Source organism: Python bivittatus, unplaced genomic scaffold (genome assembly GCF_059951505.1).
Source record: "Python bivittatus isolate LINGU-HERP-01145 unplaced genomic scaffold, Pbiv_v1 ctg000570_np1212, whole genome shotgun sequence".
NCBI classification, from domain to species: Eukaryota; Metazoa; Chordata; class Lepidosauria; order Squamata; family Pythonidae; genus Python; species Python bivittatus.
This window is the reverse complement of record NW_028277097.1, coordinates 16015813-16038824: the sequence shown is the minus strand read 5'-3', so window position 1 is coordinate 16038824 and position 23012 is coordinate 16015813. Positions and strand designations below refer to the sequence as shown.

Here is a 23012-nt window from a genome sequence, read left to right as displayed (position 1 = left end):
ATCCCAGCTTGTTCTGGACATCTGTGGTGGAGAGTTCTGCTTTAAGTACGTACATCACACAACAGCAGGATTCCCACACTGCATTAATCCATGGCTTATGGAATAAACCACAACTGGCTGGATTTATACTTGATATTCAGTCTTAAGCCATGGTTTAGCAGCCACGAGGTATAGATTCACACAAGCTAAAGCAAAGTGAAACAAAGCACACAGAGTATAATATGGTGTGTTAACCCAACAGCCACACTATTTAAATGATGGAAGTGTTTTCCATCCTACATAGCCAGTCGCTACTTGGTTATATTTTAATCAGGGTGGAAGTCTGCCACTATTTTCTTGAGGAAAAACGGAAGTAGGGAACTTTAAGTACCTGGTGAGGCATGCAAGATATCGGATTCTTCTTTTAGCTCTATCATGCTATTCACTTGCTCTTCTCTCCAACCGCAACTATTTAAAATTATCCATCTGACTCAATTGCCAACCCTTACATGCTGAAGTAAACCATCTCATATGCTGAACTTTTTACCACTTCCTCTGGGTAAATTTTATTTAGCTGGCAGATACATAAATAAATTCACGCTCACACCTTTAGGGTTGTGTTAGACTTTTAAAACATACTTCTATATAAAAAAAAGAAGCTTCCAAGTTCTACAAATGCTAAGAACAAGCTTGAAAAAAATTAAAGCATCAGGGGAACGTGGCATGCAGACCGGCAAAAAATTGCATTAGAAACCATTTATCAAATTTTTGCATAGATTTTGATAGCAAGGGCTGTTCTGAACAGCAGCATGACCTTTTTCTCCCTCCCTCATTGCAACTAAAATCAAGCAAACTCCACCAAATGCTGGCTTTTATTATTAATGGCTGCAATCCAGAGACACCATGAATTTTAGGTACACGATGAATTTTAAATTGGTTGCAACTAACTTTCACTGCTTTTATGGAATCTGAGCTGTAATTCTCCACACTTACCTAGGAATCATGAAGCATGGCCAAGTATAACAAGTTCTCGTTCCAAACAGGGATGTTTCAAATCCCACTCTTAGTTACAAGCAACTTTAATTGGACCAAGGCCAGTACAATAAACAATTAAACAAAAATATTTTATCAACAGGGTCTCATACCAGGAGGGGTCAAAAAGCCAAAATGGGGCCATGCCTGCGCAACTCAAGGCCTACTCCTTTTTAACATGTCACAACACATATAAAAAGGGGTGGGATTTTAATTGCACAGTTGCATCTGTCATCTTGATTCCCCCCTTGCAGGCACCCATCTCATAAATTTCACTGAAGATGAAATCAAGAACAGCTGCAGCGGATTAATGCAATCACTAAAAAATGAGAATTGGGGATTCTTTAATTAAATAACTGTTAATCAATTTCTTCAATTTGCTTTATGAACTCCCAAAGGAGTATGTTAATATTTCTTCCATATTGAAAGTAGGGTTAAAAGCCCCAAGATATTTAATTTTCTATCTGTTCCTACTTTGCTAGACCATCGGTCATGGGTAGGAAACCAGTGACATGTACTCTGTTGCTGGTGCTACAACTTCCAACTATCTCTGGTAGAACATCAGTTTGATATCCTTGCTATAGATCTTCAATTAGCGCTACTCTAACACTGTCCATGAAATCTGCAGAACTTCTTAAACAGTGGGGGATGTCTGTTCCACACTTAGCCCAGAGCAGAAGTATAGTCTGTACGGTAGAAACACTGGAGAAAGAAGGGACCAGGTAGAATGAAGGCTTAGAACCCAAAATCTACATGGAATGACTCACCCAATTTCCAGTCTCTCTTCACACTGCTGACTTGGCTATACTGTCATGGTCAGAAGATGTATGAAGGGAATTCCAGCCTCTGCTAGCCTGGTAGGCACCCTGCCTTGCTTCAAAGACATCACTGCTCTCATCTTACTCCTGTCCCCTGATAACCTTGTCCTTCTGTGGATAGACCTGTGTTTTCAGGTAAGCCATTTCATGAACAAGCAAAGGTCTCTGCAGCCAGCTTCTTTTTGAAAAAGTCAAGCAACAGGAACACAGCACCTCCACGTCATATATTTAGGGAGAGGCTTATTTATTTTGGTATGGTGGATTTAAACAAAATGCCAAATAAAGAGATCTGAGGAGCGGGAAAAACCTTAGCAGAGATCTGTGTGAAGCAAAGACAAGTGGGTCTTGGTTTAGTTATTATAAAGGTATCAGTTGGTGTTAATGTATTTTTGTAATAAAAGGGAAGAGGCTGAAATATAATTGAGATTTATGTGAGTAACACCATCTCACCCACACTGGATCTGAGAGCTGGACACTTAGCAATCTCCCCGTGTGGTAGCCAAGGATAGGAAAAAATAAATTATTGTGAAGAGAGAGAGACAGGCAAGCAGATGAATGTTTCTCTCTTCATAATGGGCCAAGGGACCAGCCACACAGAACTTTTCCAAAACTACTTTCCATCTCACAATGGAAAAACAACTGCTCTTCAAAACCTTTTTGGTAAAAAAGCAAATGGAAGAATAATTAAACCTATGCAATGTATGAGCCAACCTGAAACCAAGGGACATCAAATCATCAGATTGCAATGGATCTGTATGTTATGAGCCATAATTCCTTTACCTTAACAATTAAGAGTATTTTAAGACCAAGAATTTCTGCTGGATTAAGCAGGTGCAACTTTCAAGCTACATGGAACTAGAGCTGAGTTTCTAGTATCCCACAAAACAGAGGGCAATAAGATAAACAATGTCTTTTGTGAAAATGGAAAGCTTACTCATTTATACTGACCTCACTTACCCTTACTTTCAACTGTCCTCATTTGCCCAAGGTGACATCACTGCCTAACGTAACACTACTGCTTGCTTTCAGCAGAGTCTCATTCATCTTATTAATATAGTTACAAGGAACAGTAGCAGGTGATGAACTACTGGTACTGAAAAATATTTTTTAAAGGAAACTCTTCCCCTACTCCAAGTAATTCTGACAAATCTTTCCTACCCCCAGGGAAATGTCAAGTTTCAACTCACTATAGATGATTGGAGAAGATTCAACTGGACTCCACACTCTTCCAAGCTGCTAACTCAAGCAAGGCTGGGATGTAATTTGAAATACAATGGGAACATGCCACTTGAAATTCAAGTATCAACACATAAGGGTTGCAAATAATCTTGATTAAATGACTGTAGCCCATTCAGGCGTTGCTAAAATAGAGTGTTCTACATGCACAAGGTTATCGCTAGATAACCTTCTTGCCAACCTTGCTTGGGAGTAAAATATTGCATGAATGTTTGCAGGAGAGAAGCTTCACACAATAATGCACATGCCCTGCTTGTGGGAAAGCCAACATGGGAGCAGCTGTGGTTGGTTCTCCTGCAAACACTCGAAGAGGATGCAGACTCCTCCAGAAAGCCATCTGGGGGTTGTTGATGGAGAGAGCATCTCATTTGCACCAGATACAGCTTCTTTTTATTTCCCAGGTTGGGATCCATTACAAAGGTGGCCATGGATCCTTCTTTGGAGATCTGGTTGCAATTCAGAATGTGGCCTGCTTTCTTTAACCAGGATAAGCCCCCCTCCCCCAAGCGTGGGAGGTCACTGCAACCTAGGAATCTCTCCCCACTGTACTGTTCTGGACGGCACAGTAAACATTATCCATTCCTGCTCCAAAGACATAAAGCAGGCATTGAATTAATGAGGGAGGGAGAGAGAGGCAAGGAGAGACTGATTTACCCCAGGAGAAGAGGATTAAGGGAGAAACAAAGTGGGGAGGAACAGATCCAAGCCGCAAATTCCACCCCCCTTTTTTTCTCCTTCTTCTCAATTGAGGTTTTAACCTTTTGGAAGATGCTCCATTAAGAAAACAGAGCTAAACTAGGTCCTAGAAATTCAGTTTGGCTGGTCTGTCCAAGTTCCTTCCCTCTTTACTTTCCCTCCCACCTATTTCCTTCCCCTTCTATTTTTCCAAGCGCCCCAGATGACATGAAAGAGCAGCACGGAGTGAATTAAAGGTCAATGCTGCTGGAACCAGTTCCTTTGTGAAGACCCCCACAGGATTAAAGTTTTGACATCCTTCTCCCCCTCCCTCCCGATATATATATTCTGATTCCTGCTGACTCCTTTTCTTCCTCTGCTAAAAGAATCGCAGCCCTTACTCCAGGTGTCCAGCCTTCTTCCCACCCTGAACTGAGCTTCATTCATTAGCTGAAACTCAGCAGCAACTTCAACCAAGCCAGGGCAGAAAACAGCAAACAGAGCAAGTGAAGGACGAGGTCAAGTTGGTTATTTTCAAGAGGGAAAGACTTGGGTAGCATGTCTCTTTTGCTCATCCTTCCAAACAGATCACCCACAAACATCCTCTGGGCATCTTCATCCCAGAGAATCTGCTCAGCCCCATGAAAAAGAACATCGTTCTTATAAGCTTCAAAGAAAACATCAGCTTTTCTCTGTATTCTTCAAGCAAATTGTGTTTGTATGTTGAGAGTGCCTGCCCTCCCAAGCCTACACACATTCTTCCACACATATTATGCCATTTTCCTTTCCACTTTTTAAAGGCACCCTTTGCACAGTGGAACACTGACAATACTGTTTCGATACAAACGGAGAGAGATGTTATGCTATCCTTGGCAGAACTGCCCAACTTTTCCAATTGGGCAAAATTGTTTTGGCTACTCTGGATTAGCTGCAGAAGAACACTTTTCAGACACCACATTCATCTCCAGATTTAGAAACATTTCAGAATTGGACATTTTTTTTTTCACACAGAGGACAACTTCTGGAAGTTAAGCCATATCTGGGGGAAAAGGGCTACAGATGAGCAATCACGTTACAAATTCCTGGATTGTTGAACCAAGTTAAAGAAGCCTTTGCTTTCCTACACGAGCATCATTCCTTGTAAGGAGCAATCAGCTGGATCCGGTCTATGGCACGTGCAGACACATACATTGAGACGGAAGCCCCAATGGATCAATTCCAAACACATCCCAGCTCCTGTCTGTGTGGCTGATGGCTCAGCAACCTCCCTATTTTTTTCTCTACCATGCAATGCTCCCCCTGTCCTGCCACTGCTCCCTTCTTGCCAGCCATCTCACTGTTAGCTATTCATGCAAGGGAATTAAGAGAAAAAGCAAGCTGACCATTGTCAAGGAAGTGGCAAAACCATTCCTCCATTCAGTGGGGAGATCCTATGATGCTGGAGGGTGGGGGAATCCCACAAGTGGGGTCTTGTTCAAAGGGCAGCCATTTCCTCTGGAGCAGCAACTAATACACTCAATTTTTCAAGACTACACAAGAGTACTGCTGGACCAGAGCACCCCTTGTATGTGGAAGGAGTCCAAGTCCACATCCTTTATCTTAGATTTTCAACTGGTGCACGTTCCACACCTGTGTGTCCACTCAAAGCATGCAAACACCAATGTCCCTTTCCCTGTCTATATGCTAAAAAAATACCATCAAAATGGAGCCACTTCAAGACAAATTAAGGACTGCTTTGACTAAGGTATCCACTTCAGATTTCCTACTCCAAGCTGGTGGCCCAGGTGGGTTGGGACTCCAACCTCAAACACATTGGAAAGCACCAGCTTGAAGAAGAATGGTTCACCACAACATCTGGTCATCAGTCCCAGCAGTCTAGGTGACCAAAAGATTCACACGCAAAGAATATAGTAATATCCACTGAGGGATAATTTCTTGAGATAATAATGCTCAGCTCATGGGAAAACCAGCATGTCAGCAGCTGTGGTTGGTTTACAGGCCTTCCTCCTGCAAACACTCAGAGGATGCAGGACTCCTCCAGAAAGCCATCTGAAGGTTGTTGGTAGAGAGAGCATCTGCTCAGTTTCTTTTTATTTCCCAGGTTGGGATCCATAACAAAGGTGGCCATGGATCCTTCTCTGGAGATCTGGTTGCAATTCAGCATGTGCCAATTCAGCATGTGCAATTCAGAAAAGGTAGTTCTACTCACTTGAAAAATATATGAAAGGGGAAAGCAGGGGCAAGGGAAAAGGGAGAGGAAAGTTTACTTTTCTGTGACCCATCCCCTATTTAAACTTCGGTAAGTTATTACAACTTTTCATTGCAGATAAAAGTACCATAGATGCCCCAATGACCGCTCATTAAAAATCCTGTTCAAATACACTTTCCAGCAAGCTATCTCAAGGGTGTAAAGAAAAAAGGAAAGGCAACAGTCAATGAACATTCAGCGCTTTAAAGAGCTCAAATTTAAAATCCTGACCACTGCAATCATAGTTCAACGTTGAAAAACACTGAACTTCAGCTGCGTATATGGTTCCACTGGCTCTCTAGCTAGGGAACTTTCAAGAATTGTTCCAGGTTTATCAATGGATCAGAATTCACTAATAAACCACTGCTTATCCTTTTCTTTGTCTATTAAACAATCCTCCCTCTTCTCTTCATTAAACTGCAGTAAAATAATTGTAAAAGTATTATTACTCTTATTAAGTTAGGTTGGGTTCATCTGGGCTCTCTACAATTCCAAAAAACCCAGCTGACAGAAACCCCACAGAGTAAGAGGAAAACGAGATCTGAGGATTGATTGCAAGGATGAAAACTTTCAAAAAAAGCATCCTTTACTCCCTTTTTTTGCAGTTATCTAAGATGTCTCGTAAGAAAGCATTCTGCCACCAGGCGAGCAATGTGATTTCCTGCTGCCCCCAAATCCCCACCCTTCCTTTCCCCCTCCCTTTCAGCAGCAGATGAGACAATCCAAGATGTTATCAATTCACAAACCTTTTAAAAAGAGGCTCCTTTTAAAAACTAGTCCTCCTTTGCTTATTTCATGTGGTATCCTGCGGAACTCAACCCCACCCTCTTGCATACTTCATTTTTTTTTCCTTTTCAACTATTTAGCATTCTTATTGTATAGTCTGATTCTTCCTCTGCTGAGTTTTTCCCCCCCTTAAACTTCTTCTACAGGGCTCGGTTGCAAGAAGGTTGAAAGGGAATATGTGTTTTTTAAAGAAGAGGAAAAAAACCCTTGGTACTTACTTCCCCTCCTCTTTTCCTCTCCTCCTGATTAATTCTTATTAGCTGCCTTTGAACAAACAGAGTCCTCTCCTCTCAAATAACATGCGGAGGGTATATATTACATTAGAAAGAAAGCAGACAAGATTCACATAAACACAGCCATGCTGAAAGCAATTCCTGGACAGAAAAGCCCACACGTACAAACCCACGCACAAACGTCGGCGCACTCACGGGGGGGGGGACAGTTTTCTGACATTCCAGTTGTAGGCTAATGAACGGGAGTACGGCTGCTCCGTAAATCAAACAAGGAGTCCTTGGCCAAATAAAACTACCTTTCAAAAGGTATGCAAGTCCAGACAAGTATTTTTGGGGCATTAGCAAAAAGCTATTAAGGGTTTGCACGCTGCATCACAAGAGAGCTACAACGGCTTTCAGTGGGATGGGGGGGTGGTTCCTCCAGAGGCAAAGACTATATCCAGTCATATAAATGCTCAAACTATGCTCAGGACTCTGTGGATAAAGGCGACTTGCAGCTCAGAAGTCAAAAGGCTCTGGGAGAAAATGTCTCCCCACCTGGATGGTGCTCCTCAGGGGCTAATCTCAAGATGTTCTTTTCCACCTCCTCCCCCAGAGATCAGCCATTCCCAGATGAAATTGCAAGCCACCACCTTAAACCCAAGCCTTACACCCAACCTTAATCACCAGAAGCCAGCCTCAACTTGCAAACTTGCAAAAAGCAGGAGCCTGCTCTGGCACACCCTTACAGTGGACAGTATATAATTTAGCTCTCTGCGCATAAATCACATAGGCAGACGTTGCCCTCAGCTAACTGTAGTGCTGCCAGCATCTTTGTCTAGGTTCAGAAGCAGCTCTCAACAGGGGAGGACAGATACAAGCTTGTAAGACCAGAAATGTGAAATATGGCCGACTTAATTCCACAGCTGGTAAAACTCAGTCCTACAGCCATGCAACCTGAGACCAGCCAGATGTTGCTGAACTACAATTCCCAGCATTCCCCATGAATGGCTATTTTTTTTTTTTTTTTTTGCAATGAAGGTGTATTTCAGCAATGAAACAGAATTGAAAAGAGATAGGCCACACTATAGAAAATTCACTCCTGTTCCCAGCTGATACCAATAAAGTGCACGCAGTTAAAAATACTCAGAAATTATCAAAATCTGGAACATCCAAGGTAAGTATTCTCTTGAGAGCTAGATTATCATACAAGTTCTTATAAATGGAAAGATTTTTAGACATGGGCTGGCGGGGGCTGAAATTCCTAGCAGAAACACAAAACAACTGTGACCTACTTGCAACCTTCTATGAAAATGCAATACAGGATATATGTATGTCTATATTCTGTCTGCTCACTGACAAGACCCATCACTGTGCTCACCCTTCAGAAGTTTGACTTTCTCTTGATTCCCAACACTGGTGAACACACAACAGCTGTCCAACCCCTGATGCCCTCAGATGGTACGACCACTTCCAGAATCTTTACCCACCAGGGCTGGGGAAAACCCCTGCAAAGATTTTCATTCCTGGAAAAGCCTCAGAACCTGATCCAGCCTACCAGGCAACAGAGGTGCAATCAGGATGCTTACAACACAGATTCACCAACTCGATGGCAACTAGCCATCTAGATCAATGTTTCTCAACCTTGTCAACTTTTAAGACGTGTAGACGTCAACTCCAGTTGAACAACACACATCTTAAAGTTGACAAGGTTGAGAAGCACTGTTCTAGAGGTTCAACTCCCTTTGTTAGAAAAACATACGTACAACAGAAGGGGCCCAGACAAGAACTTGACTCTTACCTGCGAGCCCCTCAGGGGCCAGAAAATTAGTTCCCCTCGTTTCCGTGGAAGAAGGCACAGAGTCTGGACAACTCGCTGAAACACAAAAAGGGAAATGAGTGGAGAAGTAAGTATGACACGACACTGCCCCCCCCCAACAATACTTTAAAGCTCACTGCAAACTATGTCTCCAGCTAAATGAAGCACATTCCACAGGTTTTACTAGGAAGTGATTACTAATTATCTGCACAGAGCAATTCTTCATGATACATCCACCCTCAGTCTTCATCACCATGTCTGGGTTCCAGTCATTAGTCAAGGAGCACAAGATTATAGACTGGCTACAGTCATCTCCTCTCCTGAATGCACACCCCCTTTCTTTGGTTGAACTGGTTTTGTTTTCTCGGTCGTCCCTGGTTATTGAATTCCAGTTCGCTGAACCTAAACTGAGAAATCCAAAAGGAATTTTCATGGCTGCACTGTTGCCTCTCATGTAATAGATCTGTGGAGTCTACTTCTGGATCATAGTAATGACAGTTTGTTGTGACTTCTAAGCCAGGTAGGAGCATCTGTGGGGTGTGTGTGTATGTAAAAAGTCAAGATGACAGCCATAACCATCTTCTAAGCTTTGATCACATGATTATGACCACCCTTGCTGTGGATATCCCTGAACCCAGGCAAACCATGGTTACTGCTAATCAGAATCTGAAATTAGGGTAGCTTGATGCCTTCCAGAGACCAGCTGGCATGGTCAATGCCAGAGACTCTGAAAATTAAAGGTCAACAATTGGATGCACCAGCTTCCCAAACCCTAATACAGGTAGTCCTCGACTTACAACCATTTGTTTACTGACCAAAGTGACAGTGCTGAAAAAAGCGATGTACAACCAGTCCTTGCACTTATGACCATCACAGCATCCCCACAGTCATGTGATCGTGATTCGGGTGCTTGGCAACTGTCATGCATTTACAATGGTTGCAGCGTCCTGCAGTCATGTGATTGCTATTTGTAACCTTCCAGGCTGGCTTCCAACAAGCAAAGCAATGGGGAAGCCGGTAGGGAAGATTGCAAGTCACAGTCACATGTCTTGCTTAATGACCACACCACTTAACAACTAATTTTCCGGTCCGGTAATGTTGTAGTCGTAAGTCAAGGACTACTTGTATGGTTAAACCATGGGGATGACTACCTGTGCCAGCTCCATAACAGCTTCACCATTAGCCAACCTAAATAGAAGACTTCTCTGTCAAAAATGCAGATAGCAATAAACCCTCTTTCTACCAAGAATGCAAAGTGCCCTCTACTTCAGCCCACAGCACCTTTTCACTTCAAAGGGTGATACGATACATTGATTTAACCCAGTGTTTTTCAACCTTGGCCACGTTAAGATGTGTGGACTTCAATACCCAGAATTCCCCAGCCAGCATGCTGCTGGGGAATTCTGGGAATTGAAGTCCACACATCTTAACGTGGCCAAGGTTGAAAAACACTGATTTAACCAAATACTGATTACTACAAACATACATTCGAAGATTAAACAGAAAGATAAGGTAAAAATATAAATCAACCTTTCCCTGCCAGGAGTTCTAGAGGACAAGATGCGACAACAGTACATGTTCTTCAGAGTTATTATTGACAGGGAGGTTCCCCATTTATCTCCCTTATCATAGTAAAATATCTAAGTTAGTTTAGGTCCTAACAGTACAAATATTGAAAGACGGTCAACCCTCCATTTTAAGGGGCTGGTCTCTGCTCCCGTGGTCTCCAATCAGAAATGTATTTCTATACAAAGATCTAACCCTTAATAAATGCTTATTAAAAAAAAAAAAAAAAAAGCAGAATCAGCTATCAGAAATGACCTGATACTTTCCAAACACCCTGGAGGAGAAAGATCAAGGGAGAATGAGGTGCCCTTCTGATAAATTGGGGCCTTGTCACAGGTTATTGGCCTGTATAGCAGCTCTTTTATAAATGGATTAGTTCTCTTCTAACAATTGAAGGGTCTAATAAACAGTTTCAATAAATGAATAAAATAAACTCCTTTGCCAGCATGCCAGAATTTCAAATATGCTCCCTGCACCAAATCATCGGGAAGCCCAATTTTTAAGGTCGAGGGGAGGAAAAATATAAATTAGAAGTCGATTTATCTATCTCTGTGCCCAGCCAAAACCTGCTGGCACCTGGTCAACATGGCTACGTAAAATTGAGCAACCTGTCGGAAAAGGGATACGTACTTTATAATGACCCAGCTTTAAACAACCGAAAATTTTTTTTTCGATAATTGCATTCCCTCTTTCACAGATAGGGAAAGAACACACTTCTTTACGCACATGACATTCCACAATCTCATTTTATCAGGGTTCAATATAACCCTGAACAGGAATATACAGTTTAGCAGGATATACTTAATCAAACTGAAAACAATGGAACAGACAGGAAATTGAGTTACTTGTGAAATACTGTATACTATACACTTTCTCAATGTGTGATATTTCTGTGGTCTAAGGAAACAGCTTTTTTACAATTGAAACTTTAACAAAACGGGAAAGTGCCAACCAAATGCTTCAGCTGGAGACTTCCCTTTGCCAAGGATCTAGGCCTCACTGAGGTGGCTTGGGTAATGCCACTTCATAATAAGGCGTAAGAAGGTATGAGAAAGAAACTCAAAAAACTCCAGCTAAGAATTCTTTAAGCAGCAGTGAGTGCCAAGAAGAGAACAGTGACAAACGGGTCATGTGTGAGTGTGCATGTGTCAAAATAGACAAGGTGCCGGATGGAGTATCATGATCTAAGCCCCTCCCCTTTTAAAGCGGTGTGTGTGATGTTGGCACATGCACAAAAGGGGCGGGGCTTGTACCATGATGCTCCATCCAGCATCTTGGCGATTCCCCACCCCCGCCCCTTGACACCACAGAGGCTTCCTCTACTTTGCACCTTTCAGCTCTGTTGGATTTCATCATCCATAATCCCCAGCTGGCACAGACAACGTCACAGGGTAAGAAAAGAAGTCAAATGCATTTAAAATGCCCTACAACGGGGAACATCCACAACAGTCTTCCTCTCCTGCACCTTTTGTGCACGCAAGACTTTTTTCTTTAATGTAGGAGAACAAATGCAATGCCCTGAAATTGCCCTGATAATTCAAACTGGCAGACCCAATATATAAGGGCTTTCTGTACTTAACTATTTATTTATGACAATATGTTTAGACATCCTTCAAGAACTAGATGCTGGGTGGTTTGCGATCAATTACAACCATAAAGGAGCACTTCCCCCAGAAAAACTCCCAACTTCAGAAAATCCAGTAAAAACTAATTTAAAAGAATATAGGTTCTGAATCATGGTTTGCCTCAATCCAAATTTCTAGATTTGCCTAGCACACTGAAACTTAGTGCCCAGTTCACCTTGGCATGCCACATAAGGGTTGGGTCCACACAATTACACTTAGCTAACACGTGGCTAGCTAGCTCATGTCCAGTTTGAGTATCTGTCACTTCCTTCTACTTTATTACTTCCCCACAAAGTAAGGATTTGCTCTTGCGTTAGATTCCTGATTTGCTTGGAAAGGGCAAGTCAGCAATCAGAATCAGGCATAAACAGTTCTACATCTAAATGCCCTGCTGGTTTTACAGATGCTTTAAAAAAAATCAATGACAGCACAATTTCTGAATTCCTTGAAGAACATCAAGTGATGGCTTGCATGGATGAATGGCCCAGGATGGATCCTAATGATACAAAGAGGACTTTCACCTAAGTAGAACTATCAGATCTGGGCTACAAGTTGTGTAAATCAGTAGACAGCAGCAAGCAATAAAGAGTTTTGTGTCTCTTTGTTCCCCCTAGTTGTTGTCTAGAGCTTTGCAGCCCTACACACAAGTGACACAAAACACAGTGCTATTTTAAGTCAGCTTTTGCATCAGAGTGAAAACAGTGAAAACACCAAAAAACACCAAGGTGAAAATGGTGAAGGTAAAAACAGGATATAACTACAAAATACCAGGGCTTCACCCATCATGGGGAAGGTGAACATGGAGACTTGCACAATCATGTGGAAATCCATACAGCAATTTTTCTCCCTCCTCCACAAACAGAAGCCCACACTTCTACCTCCTTTGACATCTGTATGCATTTCTAATAATTCACCATCTTGCTTTACTTATCTTCTCTACAAAAAAAAAACCTAGTAGAACTGCACACATTTGTATATCTATTCAACTGACCTGAAGTTTTCTAAGCTCTTTCAAAGGTTTTAAAAGATCCTGATCTGGGGGAAATACCCAGTGCTTATCCACCTCATAAGAGCTCAGTATTGGAGGGCTGTAAACGGCATCCTGTTGCCATTTCAAGAATAGGGGTTTTGGTGTTGGTGGGACAACAATGAATTCCTGAGCACCAATGTTGGTACAGAGAAGTTGCCAAAACAATGTTCAACGTTATTTTGACTCCCTTAATTCAATAGGTTCATTATCTGTTTACAGAGGGCAGAATTAAATCTAGCCATGCGATTCTAATTTTGATGTTTTTCTTGCTTCCAGGAGCAAAAGTGACATCCAACTTCAACCAAGATACTGCTATCTGTTAATATACAGACAGGTCACATTATCTTTCACCAAATTTGCCATATTTAATCACTGGACAGTCCCTTATTGGTACCTGAAAATTATCCCATTTAGAACCCACAGTTGCTAATATTAAACTACCTAAATTAAATGTTATGGTCTTCTTAGAGACCACAAGAAGTCATACCGATTGGCATTTAGAGTGACTAACGCTTCACTCAACACTTCTTGCGCCAGGATGCTGAGAACGAACTGAGAAGGATGGGACTCACTGCAACGTGGTAGTCAGGAAACTTCATCTGTCAAACAATCTTTCTTTAGGCAGAAACAATGGGGAAGGAGAAGGAAGAAAAAAGAAAAGGAAAAGAATATTCTTCCAGAATGCAACAGGCGACTTATCTATCAGTCATTCGTACATGATGTCACAAATGCATTTACAGGTAGTCCCCAGTTTAAGAACAAGTTCCGTTCCCAAGGTCTGTCCTTAAGTCAAATTTGTATGGAAGCCGGAACAGTATTATTGTATAATACTATGTACGTAGTGTTGTGTAATGAACTCGAACCATTGTGGATTTAACTCAAATCATTGTACATTTAACTCGAATTTTGCTACCACAGGCTCCGTTCTTAACTATGGGTCATCTGTAAAACGGGCATTCTTAACTCGGGGTACTTTAAAACCGTGTTTCTCAACTTCAGCAAGTTTAAGATGTGTGGACTTCAACTCCCAGCATTCCCCAGCCAGCCATGCTGGCTGGGGAATGCTGGAAGTTGAAGTCACACATCTTCAAGTTGCCAACACTGAAAAACACTGCTGTAAAAGTTTGGAATTGTTAAACTCAAGAGTGTAGCTGAAATAGGGTTCAAATTCCCTGATTTGAAAATACATCACACATCTACAACTCTTCAGATTCCACATTATGTCCATTTCTGAAGCTCTGGAAACGGGGGTCCACAAGGGGTCTAAAACAGTCAAGAGACCAGCTTTGATCATGGCCATCATCTTGACTCTTCTGAAATCCTCTCAACATCCCTGTCCAGAAATCTCAGCTTCATCCTTCACCATTCCTGAACGCCAAGTTCACCCTTTCACACACCTCAAATGCTACCTCATTAAATCCACCCCGTTTGTTATAACTGGCGTCTCGCAGAGTTAAAAATGTGTTAGCTAATCGCTATCTGCCCTTCTATATAGCTAAGATTGCTTTTCCTCCGTATGGTTAATAGGGCTCCATAAAAAAGAGAAAACAGCTTCATATCCTACCCGGCTTAAGGAAGTGAACTTTGAATCTCCAAAACACGCTTAGTTGTACGCCACCCGGAATTGCTCCTATGCAGGAAAAAAAGCCCAGGATGGCCTGTCCCTGTGAAATCAAACCATTTTAGCAACACGCTTTGGGTTTCGAGCACATGGGGAAAGAGAACTCCTCGCAGAATTTGCAAGGGAATAAAGGCATACAATTTCCTTTCTTGCTCTCCTCACAATGGCCTTGATTAAACAGGAAGTTTGATGAGAGTCAGAGGTTATAATAACCACCTGCAGTGACAGACTTATGAATTATTTTTGTCTCCCAGTTGCCTGCGCAACTCTATTCAGGGTTCAATTGCCAAATGGACTTTAAGGAAGGGAAGGAGACGTCCGGACGCTCCTTTGCTTTTTTTACACTTCCGACTGGCTCTATTAATCACTTCCCATTAGCCGATACAGGGAACTTTTCCTTTCAAAACGGCATCGTCAAGGCTTGTGGTTTCTTTACTGTTTACACACCGTTTGTTGCTTAATAAATATCACTCTCCTAACTGAGAAGGAGGGCCTGGTATACAGCAGGATGGAGGTTTAAACGCCTGCTCGTAGGGTTATCCTAGCATCTTTTCCAAAAGTAAAAATAATAGCCCCTCTGCCATTTTTTTCAATGTGGCTGGCTACTGGCCAGACTTTTCAAATTTACTTAGTTCGATGCAACAGAGACAGCTGTTGCTAAGAAAAATGTTTTTCCTTAAAACCTCCAAACCCCCAAACTTTAACCACTTTTACTTGTAAGCCAATATGGTATAATGGCTAGGGTGGGGGAGGCCCAGGTTCAAATCCACCCTAAGCCAGCCCACTCCCTCAGGCTACCCTCCCTCTCAAAGTTGATGTCATGGGGTGAACCTGGAAAAATGAGTGTTGTGTACACCACCTTGATAAAGCTATCAAAGATGTAAGAAAGTTAGGTCTTTCTTGTGTATTTTCATATAGAGTAACTCCAAGCACAGATGTTTGGGTTTGGAGAATTCTTTAGCAGTAAACTCAAATGAATCCAGAAGAACTAGACTGAGAAGAAATAAGCACAGGATCAGATGAAGATCTCCTGGTGGTTCCAGGGAGGTCTCCTTCTCCTACAAAGCTCATCAAAGTAAGGCAAAGCCAGTCTGAATTGTCCATTATCAAGTAGGTTAGATGCAGGAAGCACCATCTGATCTCAGATGGCCATCAGCCACAGGACAGGTTGAGAGTTCTGGAATCTGTTCAGCTTTTTACCCAGAAGATTCACCAAGACCACTTACCAAACACTAACCTCTTGCTCAGCAAGAGGAGAACCTGACCTCACTCACCCTTTGCATTCATTTGGTTTCAGCTGTGGTGTGAATCTTAGCCAACTGTGATTTACACAATAAATCCTACCTTAAGCAAACCCCAGTTTAACACAATGCATGAATCCAATCAGAACAAGGTACCCTCTGAGTGCACCAAAAACATATCCTTTGCCTCTCACTGAAAAAAAATCTCCTCCCCAAATTCTCTTCATTTTAGCAGCCTTGTTGCTATAGCCAGAAATTCATTGTGATCTACTGCAAATCAGAGTGATCTACCAGAAGATCCAGATCTGCCGATTCCCAAGGCAGAGTTGCTTGATCAGCTGCAATACTTCTGCCCAAGTCACAACACAAAGTTTACAAAGCCACAACCAAGTAGAAACACATCACATACCTGTTTCATGATAGGCAATGTTACTGAACTACAACTCTCACTACCCACAGCAAACGTCGCCAACGGCAAGGATGCTGGGAATTGTAGTCTGGCAGCACCTCCCTTGCTATATTTCCTTGCTATATGTCCAACTTTATAATCTTCCCCGCTCACTCGCCTTTTCCCCTCTCTCTGTACCCCTGGGCGCAGACCCTACCCCACCTTTAACAGAACAATGGAAACTATAATTGTTTGCCCTGGAAAAAATATTTGTCAAGCACCATTCTCATTTCACAAGGGGAGGAAATCATGGATAAATGGTAGATCCAATCCAGATCTCTGAAATGAGCTCTCAGGGGGCTCATCTGCTGCAGTGCAGCTCATGAAAATGTTACAATCATTCATGAAAGTAAGGTGATGACGGAGTCCCAACGTACAGTAGAAAGAGTTTGTGGAACTCCACTGCAGAAAACACAGGTGACCCCACGGCAAGAGAGATGAACAGGTTTTCTGCAACTGACCAACAGAATGAATGCTACCCACTCACCTACTTGAGAGAAAATAAAGGGAGGTTGTTAAACTTCTTTCCCAATCTGGTGCATTCAAGATGGGCTGGTACTATAGGTAGTCCTCAACTTATGACCACAGTTGAGACCGGAACATCCATCACAAACGATGCGGTCATTAAGTGAGTCACACCCAATTTTACAACCTTTTTGCCACAGTCATTAAGTGAATCACCGTGGTGGTTAAGCGAATCCAGTTTCCTCCATTGGCTTTGCTTGTCAGAAGCCCCCTTGGAAGGTTGCAAATGGCGATCGTGTGACCCCAGGATGCTGCAAACATCATAAATACATGCCAGTTGCCAAGCGCCCAAATTTTGATCACGTGACCATGGGGTGCTGCAACAGTCGCAAGTATGAGGACCTGTTGTAAGTCATTTTTTTCATCACTGTTGTAACTTCAAACAGTCATCAAATGAATGGTCGTAAGTCAAGGACTACGTGTACAGCTCCCAAAATTCTCAGGCAACATGCTAGCTATAATAAACACAGCATTTTTCCTTGAATGCCCATAATCCCAACTGTCAAGAAAATGACTCATTCCTGGAGCATATTTTCCCACTCTGGGTCCTCTTTCTTGGTCATACAACAGTGTGACCAAACTTTAGGAACTTGTTAACCCCAAATATTTCTTAGAAGGACAGATCTGAACATCCCTTTCAAGCAGTCTAAGTGTTCCATCTATCTGTAATTTTCCAACAATCCTGCCGGATAAACTTGAGACAACCCCAGCTCTACTATCCTCCCTTGGGATGGTCCCTTATGCCAAAGAACTCACCACGTAAAATAGTATCAAAGATGGGTCACTTTGTCAAGAGTGCCCAACGTTTTTCAAGGCCCGTTTAAATTGGGCAAGCTTAATCAGATCCCGAAAACAAAGCAATCATTGTCTTTTCTTGGATAGGTAAGGAGGGGAAAGGTAGGTGACATGCATGAGTCTGTAAGCCTCTCCTTTTAAGCCATGCCCAACTTACTGCCTTGCCTAACATTAGGGTGTAATCAGTACAGACAACAACTTCTCTGTAATCTGTATTTTTGGTCCATTAATCGTCAGAAGAGATATGAAGTGGCTTTGTGGAATTTTATTTCTCCCCCCTTTGACTGCATCCACATTTCTGATTCCCCCTCCCTCTTTTCTACAATGCCAGCCTATTTATCTAGCAGAGGGTGAGCCCGCTGCCAGCCAAAAGTTTATGCAGACAACCGCAAGAGCGCTTGGTGCCAGCCTCAAACGGGCTTCTACCTTGGCGGCTTGCCACTCAATTACAAGCAACAAGCATGCCGGGCAAAGTGTGCTAAAAACATCCGTGTGCCTCTTTGCATTTTTTCAAAATACTGTTTGCACCAAATGAAATATAAAACAGAATATTTCAGGAAATCCACCTTACTCAAAATTCACTTTTTCCATTATTAACCATTTTTTTAAAAAAAATAAACATCCCAAATGTTCCAGTTATTATAGGTAAAAAAGTCGACAGGGAGCTATGAATTTTCATTTTATATCTTAACAGATTATGAAGTCATTTTTCAAAGGCAGAATCTGAAGATTGCAGCTGCAATCCTACCGTCAGTTAACTTGGCAGACTCTCTCAAAGAACTCATCCGAGCTTACTCGTAGGTAAGCAGCCACAAACCCTCTCATGGACGATTTAAATAGTACCCTTGCATAATGCAGCAGGTGGGACTAGATGACCCTTGAGGTCCCCCTTCCAACTGTAAAAGGCCATATCAAAGTGCAGATGCACTACTGCATCTCAAGAGGAACTGATGAACTAAAAAAGGAATTTCAGTTTCTAGCACCAAAGGCACACCTAGAAAATCAACGGAGTGCATCTCGTATAATTTATAGATTTTGACTGCAATCCTACCCCTGCTGACCCAGGTGTGAGCTCTTTAGAACATGGATTTCCTGCAATAAACAGGAATCTACAAGAACAGCCCTGTAAAAACCTCAGTCCTCTTAGGTAGGAGTCTAGCTCAGTTATCTTAATGGGAAATCCTTCCGATTAACTCTCTAAGCCAGCAGCAAATTAAGAGCTAAAAAGGCAAAATAACAGCAGTCCTATCGTCATAAAAACCACCGTTCGGTGTAAGGGAGGACGGCGACAGGCGATAGCGAGAGAGTCTTTGCTGAAGGCTCAGCCTCCCACCCAAGCGTTTCACTTTGTTTAAAAACCGAGTCTACTTACCCGTTGGTTTGAGAAAATCCATTGGGTATCTGGAGTACGGAGGAGGGGGAGACTCTGGAATCAGAAAAGTACAGAGAAAATAAAATCAGAGCCATGGGAAGGGGGGGAGATAGGAACTTATGATAAGAGAGGCATTCTTGTAGCAAAACTGTTTGTCTTAGCCCTGGCGGCTGGAGGCAGGGCAACTTGTCGGCAACTGCCTTGATATTTAACTGTCAGATAAACAAAGGGGCCTCACTGGCGCCAGCCTCCTGCACTATCTTTGCTCCTGTAGCTGCGTCTCGGCGGGGCCTTCTGGCTGCACCCAGCGCTCCGGTCCTGGAAATCACCATTGATCCAGCGTTCCTGATAATCCTGACCAGCTAACTCGCAAACACATTTAACAAAAAACTGGGGGAGGGGGAGGGGGGCAGGAGGGAGAAAAAGGGGGGGAAGCACACAATACCACGATTCACATTGTTCTGCCTGCCCGCCCCCCTCCATCCAGCCCCGCTGCTTGGAAAATCAGCCTGCACATTGGACAGAACACGCCGCCCAAAAGTTTGCAGGAGGAGGGGGGCGGCAGGGAAGAGGAGGGGGGCTGAAGGCTTCAGCTTTTTGGGGAGGGGGGCAGGGCCGTCAGCTAATGTGGTTTAAACCCTTCCAAAGCAACTCTCTCCCTTGCAGATCATGAACTTAATCCCCATTACCAAAAAAAAAAGAAAGAAAAAGAAAAAACTCTTTGCCATTTCAGTCATGCTGTGGGAGATTCTCTTTCTCCTCTCCCCCCCCCCTTTACCCAATGTGGAAACTAAAGGCAACTTGGCAGCAGGAGAAAAGCAAACAAGATTGCAGGCCTGGAAATTATGTGTTCTCTCTTATATTTTTGAGGCAAAGAGGCCCAAGGTAGGCGGTGGGGATTGAGGATGGAGTAGCCAGGCAAGGGTTGGATGGCTTTTGCAAGATGGCTAGAGATTTGTACATTAAAACTAGAAAATCCTGGAAGGGGTTTTCCAAAAAGCATTCAGATTTTTTTTTTTCTCATTACGCACCATGGCTTCTTTGCACAAAATGCTACAGCTCGGCGGCGCCTGGCTACATCACCATTTAAAAAATAATTTGCTGTCAAATTCTGGAACATTGATTTCTTTGCTGAAAAGAACCCTGACGTAAAGTTGCAGCCTTCATCCATTCCTCCTCGTCTCACCTCTGCTAAGGCAGAAACTTTAAAGGCACACACAAAAGCATCCAGATGGGAGCTAAAGTCAGGGCTGTCCAATTCTGCCTCCCCCCCCCCCATGCAAAATTCCCCTTGGAATATAAAAAGCTAAATTAAAACCTCCACTGGGAATTTTTTTTTAAATTTCTATTTCCCCCCTAGGAGAGGCTGGCGGGGCAGACACGGGACCTCGCTGAGACAGTAACTCCTGTCCCAAACTGGAACCTCTTACCCCAAAGCCGCCCTTCCCTCGCAAGCGATACAGGTGCAAGGTTTAAGGGCAGGATCCTCGATCTCACCCCGGTTCACCCTGAACTCCCTAACGTTAGATCCCCATTTCACCAACGGGACCCAGAGGAAGTTCCCAATCAAGGCAGCGCCCCCTCCCCGGCCTCAGCAGCAGCGGAGGTCTGCGGGCCCGACTCGCTTTGGGTAGGGGGAGCTGTTGGGGTAGGAAAGGGGGGCGTCGACAAGCGCCGGCCGCTGCTCGGCACCTACCTAGCTCGCAGAGTCTGCTCAGGTGATAAGGGTTGCAGCAGGCTAAGTCCAGGTGAGTTTTCCCGTAAGATTCACAGCCACAAAGCCGCTTGACTTCCGAACAAGGCCGGAGATCGGGCCATCGGAAGATCTTGCACAGCAGCAGCGGGAGAGAGTACCAGTGCTGGCCCAGCTTGGAGTCCACCTTGGTGGGCAGCAGGAGGCAGGAGGTCCGGGTGCCTCCGCGGGACTCCACGGCCTGCAGCAGCACTTCCAGGTGCTTCTCCTTCAGCCGCTTCAGCACCGAGTGGGTCAGCGCCTTCAGTTCGGCCTCCGACCCGGCGTGCGCCTTGGCCAGCTTCCCCGACTTGCCCATGCAGCAAATCCGGCTTCCTCCTCCGCCTCCGCCTCCGCCGGCCCCATGAGGCCGCCCGTCCGCAGCGCCTTCCGCGAGATCGCCGGCGCCTTCCTCCCCGCCGGGCGCACGGCTCCGCCAGAGTCTTCGGACGAGCACCGAGCGTTTGGTCCTGAACATGCGGGACGAGAAGAAGGTTCCCCGGCTAAGAAACGGGCATGTCGTCCGCAATTCATGAAGGAGTCGGGAGCCGAGTCCAGGCAGCCAGTAGAAGGAGCCTGAAATGATTGGGACGAAGCGGGGACCGAGGAGGGAGCCGGGGGGCGCCGGAGGGGGCGACGACGGCGGCGGCGGCGCTGCTGCGGCTGGAGCGAGCGCCAAAGCGAAGCGCAGCATGCGCCGCTCTCAGCGGAGGCTCGGCTGGAAGGCGCCCTCCGCGGCTCCCCTCTCCCTTCTCAGAGCCACGTCGCGGACCGGCAGGCCGGCAGTCTGTGCAGGGGGCGCGGGGGAGCCCCAAAGCGCGGCGGCGGGCAGCCCAGACCCCGCCCGCCCGGTTAGAGCGGGGATGCCCTCCGCCCGCGGCCAGGCGAGGGGGCCGAGCGAGCCTCCGCCGGGGGGCGGCGGTGCCAACCGGAGCGCAGGGTCAGGTCGCGCCCGGCGGGGTCCTTCTCCGGCCCCTTCCCGCCCCCCTCCCCCCACGGCTGCCGGAGCGGGGGTTAGATCCTCGGCGGTCCAGGGAGAGCGAGCCTCTCCGAACGAGGGGAAAAAGCCAGCAAAAAGATGCCAAGGAAGCCGCGGCGCCGCTCAGGAGGTCTTCGGGACGACGACGACGACGACGGGGGCCGGAGGCAAAGCCGCTCCCCCAGCCAGAGACGAGCGCAGGCGGGTTCGGCGACGCCAAGCGCCCGGGTCCACCGCAGGGCTGGCCGCGTCTCGAGCGCTCTCCTGCCCGAAGCCGCTCGCCTTCGCCGCCCGGCGGGGTCTCCTCCAGAAGGGGAGGAGGGCGGGGTGCGCGCGTGCCTCCTCCGCCGAGCGCCCCCTCCTCCTCCGCCGCTCCTCCTCCGCAGCCCCCAGTCGCCGGCTCCCCCGAGACGCCTGCCCTTCGCCGAGGCGCTTTGATCTTCCTCCCGGCCGCCGGACGGAGCCGCGCTTGTTTGTTTCCTTCCCCGAGACGGAGAGGCTGGAAGCGCGGAGGTCTCCTCCTCCTCCTCCAGCTCTCCCCGCCCTCCGCGCGTCCCCCTCCGGCGCCTTCTCGCGGGGAGCTCCAGAGGCAGAAGCGGGGAAGACGGAGCGGCGTCGGAGGGGCGCCCGAGCCGGCCCAGCCGCGCCGCACGGCAGCCTCGCGCCCCGGCAGCGCTGCAGACCCCGGCTCCGCTCCTTGCCCCGCCGGCCCTCGGCGCAGCTCGCCCGTCGCTGCCGCCGCCGCCGCCTTCGTTGGTGCACGCCGCGCGGGGGGGGCAGGAGGGAGGCGCGCTCCCGCTCGGCGGAATGGAAGAGGAAGGAGCGCGGGCGGCGGGGGGAGGAACGCACCTCTCCCCCTCGCCCGGCCCTGCTTCTTCTCCTCCTCCGCCCCCCGCCCGTCTGGCTCGGCTTCCCTTCTCCGCTCCCGCCGCCCTCCTTCCCTCCCCAGCGCCGGGAAAGGTGCCTGGCGCGCCCCCCCGGCTCCTCTCTCCCCTTTTATTCCCCCCGGACAGAGTGGGTGATGCTCGCAATTAAGCAGCTCCTTGTCTTTCTTGCAAAGGGCGGGGGGAGCGGGAAGCGGTCGGGGGGGTGAGCTCTGCGGGTCGCCGCGGCCAAAGGGGAGACGCAGGTAGGGACTCCCAGCGCACCCGAGCAGCAGCTGGCAGGGGAAGGGGCGCGCGGGGCGCAGCGCCGCCCGCCCTGGCTCCGCACCAGCCGGCCGGACGGCCCCAGCCAACCTCCGCCCGCCTTCCTCCGGGCCCCCCCGCCTGCC

At 46.0% G+C, this 23012-nt stretch overlaps 1 protein-coding gene across 2 annotated transcripts in view; it reads right to left on the bottom strand.

The window, feature by feature from the left end:
• SMAD7 (SMAD family member 7) overlaps positions 1-22626 on the bottom strand; it is a 52050-nt gene extending 29424 nt beyond the window's left edge. The window contains exons 1-3 of one of the 2 annotated variants that reach the window (XM_007421864.4): positions 20725-22626; positions 19029-19082; positions 8788-8862 (exon numbers count right to left, since the gene is read on the bottom strand). In XM_007421864.4, the coding sequence (XP_007421926.2) occupies positions 8788-8862; positions 19029-19082; positions 20725-21454 (859 nt within the window). In that variant the 5' untranslated portion in view covers positions 21455-22626. Of the gene's footprint in view, positions 1-8787; positions 8863-19028; positions 19083-19266; positions 19412-20724 lie in introns of those variants that run through there. The other variant, XM_088152979.1, reaches the window with a different exon arrangement.
• Between the last annotated feature and the right edge of the window lie 386 nt (positions 22627-23012).